The 11,634-nt window shown below is 36.1% G+C and overlaps 1 protein-coding gene across 1 annotated transcript; it reads left to right on the forward strand.

Moving 5' to 3' along the window:
• Window positions 1–602: 602 nt before the first annotated feature.
• On the forward strand, window positions 603–9,035 carry LOC110782048 (transcriptional corepressor SEUSS). The gene is made up of 10 exons (XM_021986110.2): window positions 603–1,064; window positions 1,483–2,881; window positions 2,969–3,088; window positions 3,450–3,498; window positions 3,608–3,822; window positions 3,925–3,993; window positions 5,543–5,640; window positions 6,168–6,261; window positions 6,568–6,637; window positions 7,254–9,035. The coding sequence occupies exons 2-10, from the start codon at window positions 1,844–1,846 to the stop codon at window positions 8,282–8,284; spliced, it is 2,784 nt and encodes a 927-aa protein (XP_021841802.1). The 5' UTR covers window positions 603–1,064; window positions 1,483–1,843; the 3' UTR covers window positions 8,285–9,035.
• The last annotated feature ends 2,599 nt before the right edge of the window (window positions 9,036–11,634 follow it).

The following is an 11,634-nucleotide window of genomic DNA, read 5'->3' on the forward strand; positions in this document are numbered from 1 at the left end:
TGAAAAGTAATGGCTAGGAATTTCACTATATAACAAAAACAATTGTCTGTTGGTTGAAATATATGTATAGACAATTGGTTAGACAATAACAACATTTAAAGATATACATTACCATGATATTTTCCCTGTATATTTCGAAATCTGTCATAAGCACAAACACCGTCGAATCATGAATACAAACAAATCTTTTGAACCATTGAAAAGTCAGGTATCTCGATCATAGGATAACATAACAAAACACAAACCATGCTTACAATGTATGAAAAGATAATCAGTCAGACAATACCTGCATTTAAAGATAGAAACGCAACACACTTTACCATTATGAATTTACGGTACATTTCGAAACCACTTATAAACACAAACATGAAATCGAACACATGAGTACAAACACATCATCCTAACCAACTTTGAAAACTACCCTAGAAGAGATCATCACTTAACATGAAGAGTTTGATCCATGATCATATGGACATACACACATGATAGTATGATACATCCACATCCATGGAATAATAAGACGGGGATTTGACTTGCAATTTTATTTAATTAATAATTTTTCCAAAAATTGGAATGAATTGAAAATTTCAATCCGATAGAATGCTAATTTGACGTCCGCAAGGAGACATCCTTTCTCTCTCCTCAACTTTCTCTCTCCTCTCCCTTCATCTTCTCTCTCTTGCTTAGATACAGCGAAGAACAGCAGACAACCAAGAGAAAAAAAAAAGAGAAAAAAAAAACCCAAAACCCAAAAAAAAAAGGAAAAAAGAAGATACTGAGATAGACCCTTTTCTTCTTTCTCTCTCTATCATATTCTCTTCCCTCATTAGTTCAGATATTGATTTTTAGGAGAAAAAACATTTTGCCCCTTCAGAAATAAAAGGAAAAGGAAAAACATTAACGAACCCTAAAAAAAAAAAAGCCATTTTCATTGGTGGGTCTCGCAAAGCAGAGATAATTAGCAAGAATTAACAGAAACCCAGTTCCTAATTCAGTGTTAATTTCAATTTCTGAAACCCAATTTTGAGAAACTTTCTCTCTCTAGATTAATTTTTTATGCTCTGGTGAGTTCTAATTTTCTAGTCAAATTTAGTCTTCTTAGCTCTTAATTTTCAACCCTTTGAAGTCTTTTACACTTTCTTTTCGTAGTTTATTTGAATTTTTAAGCTGATCGATTTATTGGGTTTTCTTCTTTTCCTTCCATTTTTGTAATCCTCTGTTTATTTTAATATTAATTTACTCTGCTTTTTTACTCTATTAAAAATTCATTTGGATTTATGCAATTTTAAGTTGGGAACTTTCAATTTTGTCCAAAAATTCGGAATTTTGAGGTTTGAAGTTCTTCTGGGTTTTTCTTTTAAAGATTTTGAACTTGGGTGTTCTAATATTTTGGGGATTTGGAATTTTTTAGGGTTCGATTTAAGTTCTTTTTATTTGGAATTGAAGGGTACTTAACTTTTTTGTAATTTGCGCTTTGTGCAGAATGAGTGAAGCGTTACTGGGATCCAAAGATTAAGGCGAAACCTCAAGGATTTCTGGAAGTAATCGGCATTGTGGAATGATAAGAAGAGAAACGTGTTGCTTGGTTTGTTTAATACTCGACTCTCAAGTTTTCATGGTTAAGCACAAAGTTGTTTCAGATTCTTTAGTGTGTGGTTGCTACTTTGGAGTATCATGCCTTGAATATCATCCGAAATTATCCTGTGGGTCATCGTTTTTGTTCGATTCGAATGTTCTGTAGTGTGAATTATAGTTGGTTTTATTAGGGTTCATGTTGTTTTAGATAGTTAGGTTTTAATTATTTGAAGAGTGCTAGTTAATTCAAGATCTTTCCGATTATAAAATGGTGCCTTCTGGGCCTCCCACCCCAATTGGTGGCACTCAATCTGTTAATCCCTCACTTTTAAGGTCGAATTCTGGGATGTTAGGAGGGCAAGGTGGTCCTATGCCTTCACAAGGGGGTTTTCCTTCTATAGTTTCACCCAGAAATCAGTTTAATAACGTGAATTTGCTGGGAAATGTGGCCAATGTTTCATCACTTCTTAACCAGTCATATGGGAATGGTGGTGCAAATCCCGGGATTTCCGGGGCCGGAAATGGTCCAAGAGGTGGGCTTGATGCAGGAGCCGAGTCTGACCCCCTTTCTGGTATGGGCAATGGAATGGGGTTTAACCCTTCTTCTTCCTATGGGGCTGCTAATATTGTGAATCCTAGTTCATCTGGTCAAAGTCAGGGTCAGCAGTTTCCAAATTCTTCTAGTAATCAAATGTTGTCAGATCAAGCACAGTCCCAACAGCATGAACCGCAAAATTTCCAGCATCAGCAGCAACAGTTTTCTGGAAACCAGCAACAGCAACAGTATCGGAGTGCGTTAGGTGGTGTAGGTTCTGTAAAATTAGAACCGCAGGCATCAGGTGATCAACAGGCATCTGCACAACAACAGCATCAAATGCAGTCTTTAAGAGGTCTGAATCAAGTTAAGTTGGAACCACATCAATTGCAGAGTATGCGAGGTATGGGGACTGTAAAGATGGAGCCCCAACATTCAGAGCAGTCCATGTTCATGCATCAGCAACAACAACAGCAACAACATCAACTCATGCAGCAGATGTCAATGCCAAGGACAAACACGCAAGCTGCTGCAGCCGCCCAACTTAATCTCTTGCAGCAACAAAGATACATTCAGCTACAGCAACAGCAGCATCAACAACAACAGCAACATCAGCTTATGAAAGGAATTCCCCAACAAAGGTCTCAAATGCATCAGCAATTTTCACCCCAGAACTTGCCTCTTAGGTCACCTGTGAAACCTGTTTATGAACCTGGGATGTGTGCCCGTCGTCTCACACATTATATGTATCAGCAGCAGCACAGACCAGAGGTCAGAGCTATGCTCATGACTGATTTCAATTTGAGCATACGCTTTTAACATACATTGGTTTGTAAGTTTACTGTTATCTCTATGCAGGATAACAATATCGACTTTTGGAGAAAATTTGTTGCAGAATATTTTGCTCCAAATGCCAAAAAGAAGTGGTGTGTTTCTATGTATGGAAGTGGTAGACAGACAACTGGAGTATTTCCACAGGCAAGCTATTACATGACGTGTGAAATTCATGTTTTTGCTGTTTTATATAATCTGTTAATATTTTACCTTTCCTAGACCTTAATATTACTTCTTTGCGAATATTCTTGCCTCCCTCGGTGTCTTAGTATTTTGAAGTTTCTAATATTGAATAATTGTTCTGAGATATTACTCTTTGTGAACTCCATATCATTTGACTGCCCACGAGATCTGAAGCACTTAATGCCTATATTTTTGTGGATATTTTCTTTCTCCTTGAATGCATGGCTCCATTTTTTTCTTTCTTCCAGCTACTTGTTTTCAGCGTTTCAGTTTTTTGTGTATCTTGTAACGATGCTGAACTACATCAATTCCAAAATTTCAGGATGTATGGCACTGTGAAATATGCAAGCGCAAGCCTGGTCGTGGTTTTGGTGCGTTGTTAATTGTTTTTCCTCGTGACATTTCTGATTGCTTTATGTTGCTGTGTGTGCATTTTTTTTGCTGGCCAGTGATTTACATTTAACTGATGATTCATCACAGAGGCAACGGTCGAGGTTTTGCCAAGGCTTTTCAAGATTAAGTATGAAAGTGGCACACTTGAAGAACTTCTTTATGTTGATATGCCTCGTGAATATCAGAATTCCTCTGGTCAAATTGTTCTAGATTATGCAAAAGCAATTCAGGAAAGTGTTTTTGAGCAGCTACGTGTTGTTCGTGATGGCCAACTCCGGATAGTGTTCTCTCCAGACCTTAAGGTTCAGATCAGTTTATTTATTTTATTTCCTATTCAAGATCTTTGATATATATAGATAATAATTACAATATTACTTAAACTTGATGTTTATTGTAACTTCTAGATTTGTTCGTGGGAGTTTTGTGCCCGGAGACATGAAGAGCTTATTCCTCGACGACTATTAATACCCCAGGTCAAGTACCAACTTATTATTGCGTTAGTTAAATTTTAATTCATAATTTTGTCAAAAAAATAGATGTTTTTGATTTGCATTTATTTGCTCTGTTAATTTGGCTCAGTTGAGTTTATGCTGTTTTTGCCTAGAGTATTCTCATAAGAAAGTTAATATTGAATCACAAAACTTTTAAGATTAGGCAGTGTCCATCAGCCTAAGAAAAACTTGTTGATCTGAAGAAACTGAAAGTTTTAAATACTTTTAATGGCTTGACTTCATAAGAGCACATTTTTATGTTGATATTGGATTGCTATGTGAATTTTTAATTAGACCTTGTTGTATGTTGACTCAAATGACCAATGGATGATAAATTATGGAGAATTTGCAATATGAGTGTTCTTTTAATGATGAATCTGGTCTTCTCATATCTATCAAGTTTTAATTGGCGTTTAATAATGTGTTGCTGGAGCACTGACATAAGCTATAATATGCTACGGATAATTACATATCTTAATTATGCAATTTTGGACTTTCCGTCTTCCATGAAGTTTCTGCGCATCGGTGTTCCTGCTCTGCCTACATTTATTTTAAAACCCAAAAGTTCCTGCGAACACAATCTCCGGTAGCAACAATTGGACTATTTTCCATTCTGTGAAAACTTTTTTTATATTTTTTTTATAGAAATTATATTTTTTGTTCTTGCCAATACTCAGCTTTACCAGTTTAGTAATTGTACTTTTCATTGACTTCATCTGAGCTAATATCATATTGTTTGATTGATTTCACTTCAATTTTTTAGTTCTCATGAAACTGCCTGATCTCAATCTCAAGCCCCCCAATACCCTCTTCAACCCCTTGACCCTTCCCAGTCAACAACCATTCACAACAAATAATGAAAGAGGATAATTTTTTATAACTACATTGTTTGTGATATATTTTGCTAGCTGCTACCTTCTTTGGGAAATATTTTTCCGGGAAATACTCATATTACCTTTTATGATCGTAAATCATTACCTACTAGCTTGAAGAGGATCTAATTTGACTCTCACTTATTCCCCATTTGGCTCTTACCAAATGTTTCGTGAAATGTTCCCCCTTCCTCGGTTAAAAAAGAAAGAAAGCAGATGGCATTGACATCCAAATAAAATAGCAGGTTATCATGAAATTAAAAGAACTATCCTATGTAGATTTGTCGAAATTTGCATTTAGCTTATGGCCTTGATGACTTGATTCCGGTTTCCTTGGCTGAATCTTTGTGGTTTTCTCTCTCTTTAGATTCAGATTACCAAGTAAAATATTCTCAAAGACCTGTTGCCTTATTTCAAAATTTCCTTTACAGTGTCGCTAAACACCTTTGCTGATTAACTTGTAGATAATGAAACCAGGATCTACAATTTCCCTGGTTAATGCTTGTTGAATCAATAGTTAATTGTTTATGTACCTGTATTTGTTATGCAAGGGCTATAAAACACTTGCAACTTATTCATAAGAAAGTGCCACTCAACTTAATGTTAGCTTTGATTTTCTCATGTGTTGCTGCTGCTGATTAGATGTTGACTTCGTGCAGGTTAGTCAGCTTGGCACTGCTGCCCAAAAGTATCAAGCTGCTACACAAAATTCTTCATTGAATATGTCTGTTTCAGATTTACAGAGTAATTGTAATATGTAAGCTGCTATTCTCTGATTTTCTCAATCGGTGATTAGGCCACTTTGGAAAGGACCTTGTAAATGATCACTTTATATTATTTTCTTTCTAGTTAGATTGTTCCGAGTCCCTTGCATGGAAGCCAAATAAAACGTTTGTTGGATGCCAATGCCTTTTTAGTTTTGTTATGTTTATGTGGTTGTCTGCCTTTTCTTTTCCTGCCCCTAACTGTTCAAAGTTAACGAACTTTTGAGCTCTTGCATTCACCATTTTAGGTTTTTCTATCTGTTATAGGTGTATGTCATTTAAATCTTGTATATTAGCATGTTCACATATTTCTGTGCTCCAATGTTGGAATTTTGGATTTTGTTTTTCAATAATAATCTCCTAGGACCTGCTAAACTTTTGGTCTGTATAACTGTCATATTAAGCAGCTTAACTTGTACCTTCCCCTGAAAGAGCAAATGAGCCTATTATCCGTTTTCCTCATTTCTGAAATTATGGTGCACTCATTATTTTCTATTTGCTATCGGTGCTTATGTTTCAGGTTTGTTGCTTCAGCTCGACAATTGGCAAAAACGTTGGAAGTGCCGTTAGTTAATGATTTGGGTTACACAAAAAGATATGTCCGCTGCCTTCAGGTATGGTACCTATTTTCTTTGCTTTTCATTTAGGATAGTGACCATGGTGATGTTGATATTGATTAGGTATAATGAGAGCTTTGTTTATGTCTGTTATAAAAGTGCAATCACTTGTATTGTTTTGGGCGCTAATATGTTCTGATGAACTCTATATTCTGATGTTTTGAGTATCTTAATTATCGACATGCTGGCTGCACTTCTTTGTTATTTGTTTTTTCACTTTAGCTGCTCATCTCTTCCTATCAAAATTTATTGTTAATTACGGAGTATTTTGAGTTTCTGTGACACGCTTTGTTGGATTGCCAGATATCTGAGGTGGTCAACAGTATGAAAGACTTGATCGACTACAGTCGGTCAACAGGGGCTGGACCAATGGGTAAGATTTAATCAGTGATTCTGTATTCAATTTTCTTCCTCTTCTGTATCTTCATGCACTTCACGATTCTATGGGTTACAGAATGCTTTTAGAATTATTGTCAAAAACAGTTCTGTGTTTCTACTAGTCTTCATCCCATTTTACTCATAAAAAACGAAGGGATACATCAAGTAACATAATGTTGGGGTATATAGATGTTGGACATGAGCGAGTGCATATAGCAGGTGTAGAGAATAAGGGAATAAAAGTGAACTATTATGAAATACGGAGTACTAAGATTGCCTTTACTGAAGTCACAAGTAGCCAGACATGTTAAGAGCAGAAGAAAACTGAAGCCAATGGTAGCAGAAAGATGTTAAGTGTTATGTTCGAAGCCATACTATAAAAGTATCTTCAGTTTGTACTATCATATGGAAACTTAGAGATCCTTGATAAGGCACAATATAATGTTCAAGCTACTGATTATTGATTGCTGATTCTTGTTTAGTTGCTTCTTGTTTTTTTAATTGGAAGGGCCCCACATACGCAATTCCCCACCAATTTCAGTTATCGCCTCTGACAATTTTCTATGTTGGTTGCGCATATCTTACGCTTCTTTTCCTATTACTATTTGTAGAAAGTTTGGCCAAGTTTCCTCGAAGAACGGGACCACCACCTTCCATGCAAGGGCAAAGTCAGCAACCTGAGGAGCAACAGCAGCAGCAACAGCAACCACAGCAGCAACATCATCAACAACAACCGTCACAGCCCACAATGGGCCCGAACTCCAATAGTAACGATCAAGGTTCTGTCCAGGCTGCCGGAATGCAGATTGCTTCAAGCAACGGGGCAAACAGTGTAAATAATAATAATAATTCTCTCAACGTAGCTTCCACCTCTACTTCACAAAGTACCATTGCTGGGCTTCTCCACCAAAATTCAATGAATTCAAGACAGCAAAACCCGATGAACAATGCTAACAGCCCGTATGGTGGTGGTGGAAGTTCTGTTCAGATGCCATCTCCTGGTTCATCAAGTACGATGCAGCAACAAACACAACCTAACCCTTCCCCCTTTCAATCTCCCACACCTTCTTCTAATAATCCTCCTCAAACTACTTCACATGGTGCCATGGCAGCAACCACAACCAATCACATCAACTCGGCAAATTCACCTGTCATGTCCAATATTCACCAGCCTGCTATATCAGGTGACGGGGATACCATTGACACTCAGAGCTCAGTTCAGAAGCTCATACAAGAAATGATGATGAGTAGTCAACTCAATGGGGGAGGTATGATGGGCGGCATCGGTTCACTGGGAACTGACGCGAAAAATGTGAACGGGATTTTGCCAATGAGCGGGAATTCGGCTCTCAACGGTCTCGTGGGTAACGGTCCCATGAATAGCAGCAATTCAAGTATGGGTGGTGGTGGTTCTTTAGGGGGAATGGGCGGGGCAATGGGCCAAGCTTCAATGGTTAATGGTATTCGAGCTGCTATGGGAAATAACTCCGTTATGATGAATGGAAGAGTGGGTATGGCGTCAATGGCACGGGATCAAAGTGTGAACCATCAACAACAAGACTTGGGAAACCAAATGCTAAGCGGGCTTGGAGCAGTAAACGGGTTTAACAGTCTTCAGTATGATTGGAAACCATCACCATGATCACAGATTATCCGAAATGGGTATGAAATTTTATCATATCTGGGTTCTGAAAAGCAAAAAACGAGCTGTTTGTGCAGTATGATAACTCAAAGATGGAATGAGAAGAGGCATTTGTGATTCCTTGGACATAAATGGAGTTGAGGTGAGCTTGAGGAAGAAGAAGAGAGGGGTAAAGGAAGAGTAAACACCACCAGTTTGTACTAATTTCAGAAGAGAAGAGGGGAACAACATATAGCATAGTGTTTTACTATATTTATTGAAAAAAGATCTTCAGATTTCTCAAAAAATCAGCTCTCTAACATTGTGTTTCAGTGTTTAAAACTCTGATAGTCGTCATCAAAGCTTCATATACTACTGCAAAACCAACTGAGAATGGGGATCGATTGACGAAGAGTGAGTACGTAGAGGATTGATCGAATTCAGTTTATGAATTGTACAACCATCTTGTAAGTTTCTGGAGCCTTTTCTTGTACACTACTACTAATATGTCAGTCAGCATTCCCTTCAACTCCTAGTTAATGTTGCTAGGTGATGTTATATAACATCCTTTCTTGAGTAGGAAATCTCATATATAGTAAGTAGTATCGAAAGTAAGATGCATCATTATATACACTTGCCTTGGAGAAAAAGTTTTGTACCGATATTTTGAGATGAAGTCAACATTCCTGTGCAGCCACACAGGTCTTACTAGATGATGATCATATTTAGTGGTGATAATTTTTATCAAGAAATTAAAAGTTGGTGTGCATAACTTCAGATGTTTTCCTAATTCTTCCATTTGAATTCGAAAGGATGGTTTCAGGTAGTCCGTCTCATCTTTGGGAAGGAAATCCTCTTATGTATTTATGTTGGTTCATACTAATTTTAAATATTACCTCCTCCGTCCTTATTTTTAAGTTTGCGTTTTCCAATACGCGTGTATTTGGGAGAGGTAAATACAAGGAGAGGAGATAGCGGGGCTTGATTGATTAAAGCTGAATATAATACGAAGATAGTTATGTAGCATCTTGTTAGATTCGTCTTGGTATACAACTTCAACTACGTTGAGGAAGTCTTGCCCTATGATGCCAATCCTTTGCAAATTTGTTCAAGTACATTATCGTGGAAGGATTTTAGGAATAAATAAGGGTACATAAAGTAAAATTTATAACTAAAAAGTAGGTTTTAATACGTTATATGCGAAAATCAGATAAATAGAAAGCATCAGTGGCGTGAATTTGCAATGATTGTGATGATTGGTCATGCAATCTTGGAATAATGCTTTTGTAAGATTGCAAGCAAGTGTTAATAATAATTCACTTGTTTAAATGCGATTTTGATGATTCAAGTTGCATGAATGTGTGATCTAATCTTTATTGAATAATATAGCACTTGTAAGAGTTATGGAGGTCATGTGGTCCCTAAAACATGAAATTGAAGGAAAACATAAAACAAGCTGTATCAAAACTGCAAAAAGGTAGAAAAATAGTGGGGAAGAATTAACGAATATTCAGAAAATACTAGTAATGTTTTTGGTGTAGTCAAATTAATTACCTTGAATAACAACAAAAATATGGATGTCGGCATGCATTTATAGAGAGAGAAAGAGTTGGAAATCTCTTTTCGTGTTTTTTTTTTTTTTTTTAAAATTATTAATGAGCAACAAGGTCAATATAAATTACAAATAGATGCAAGGAGATTCGTTTTAAAAAAAAAATGTTGTTTCTATTGGGAATCTTATAACAGTTAAGAATTTAAGAGAATCTATTAACTTATTCTCAATATTAAGAAAATACATAGTCATACGATGTCTTGTTTGATTCATCTCAATAAATGTTTTGATAATATCAAAAATAATTTATATAATTTTTATGAATAAAAAATAAAAAATTTGATGGTTAATGACGTGTATTAATATTTATGTGCAGTCAAAACATAAAGATTTATAAAAAAACCGTAGGGAGTAGATGATAAGCAATTGTTGCATGTATTACCCCAATACTGGGGCTACGGTGACGCTATGATTATGGCCTTGTGCAATTTCTCAAAACGAGGCCGTCAATCAGTGGAAAAAAAGAAAAGTGATTAAAAGAAAACAAGACTGGTTAGGAATCAAAACCATGACCTTGTATACGAAGTATTACACAACAACACCTTAACGACTACTTGAAATTTGTTTTTGTTTAAATTTAGTAAACTAAATATACTATTTTTGAAATTTGGGACTCTGTTCCATCACTCACCTCCAGGCTCCCGCCACCCTAGAACTGCCCTTATTTACCTGAATTTTGTATTAGTTGCAACACAAGTAATTGCATATAATGGCAAGAATATTACACTACTTGTGGTGGACCATTCCAAAATTAGAAGTGGGATAGACAAATTGTGAAATGGGCTTATATGCTTTGACGAGTTCTACTCTTTTTGTTAACGTGCAAGTAATACTAAGTTCCGAAAAATTGTTGCTCGTACTCTATCTAATCTCTATTAATCGAGCTTTTTAAATTAATATAATACATAATTTCTTCATTTCTGAAAGTTCTATAGATGGTCAACTAATCACTATTTATACATTGTTTACTCTCATAACTACAAACATAAGTATTAGTAGAGCGCAGTAGTTTATGCACTAACCAATCTCAAATCTAATTGGATTAGGTAATACTCTATAGTAGTTTACAAGATCAAGAAAATGTTGGAAATGATCGATAATTTTAAGAAAATGGCTACACCTAGAAGAGAGTACGTGTGTTAAGTCTGTTGAGAAAATTAACCCACATGTGAGTTGAGACTAATAGTCCCACGTGAAAGAAATAGAGAGAGATTGACTAACATATAATATTGGTGGGTTACTTCACTTATTACCAATTGGTTTTAGGGTGAAAACCCGTCAGATTTATATGTGGCCAATCATTTTTTATTGTATGGGCTTGTGTATGGCACTATGGCCAATGAGTTTTGATGAGGTACAAATAGCACTTAATGTATGTAACCCTATTAGTTTAGACTGTTTAGTTCACCTTATTTCAGATCAGATTAAAAAAATTAAGTTCATATCAAACCAAATAAGGTGAACCAAACAGAGGCTTAGTCTTTACTCGGTCTTTTAGGTCCATGTTTTCAAAGCACAACCGCGTTTCATACTCCCTTAGTGAGGTACACGCCTCCAACAGTCCAACCAGCTTATTGTTCAGTTAATTCTATAGCTTTTGTCATTGCTTTTCGAGATAATCTATCTAATTTAGTGAAATGCACCTTGATTGAAGGACATATTTCTAACCAGAACTCTACTTGGCTAAGATCCATCCAATTTTCACAATACAGCAACTCATTTAACAGCAGGAAATCAAACTATACAGAAGCTCTGAGTA

The sequence above is a fragment of the Spinacia oleracea genome, chromosome 2 (genome assembly GCF_020520425.1).
Source record: "Spinacia oleracea cultivar Varoflay chromosome 2, BTI_SOV_V1, whole genome shotgun sequence".
NCBI lineage: Eukaryota > Viridiplantae > Streptophyta > Magnoliopsida > Caryophyllales > Amaranthaceae > Spinacia > Spinacia oleracea.

What these genes read in the sequence shown, in the direction of transcription:
- LOC110782048 (XM_021986110.2), top strand. Translation starts at nt 1,844, where the DNA reads ATGGTGCCTTCTGGGCCTCCCACCCCAATTGGTGGCACTCAATCTGTT. An exon ending in AGCAGCAGCACAGACCAGAG is followed by an intron (nt 2,882 to 2,968) that starts GTCAGAGCTATG and finishes ATCTCTATGCAG; the next exon opens with GATAACAATATCGACTTTTG. An exon ending in CAAGCCTGGTCGTGGTTTTG is followed by an intron (nt 3,499 to 3,607) that starts GTGCGTTGTTAA and finishes GATTCATCACAG; the next exon opens with AGGCAACGGTCGAGGTTTTG.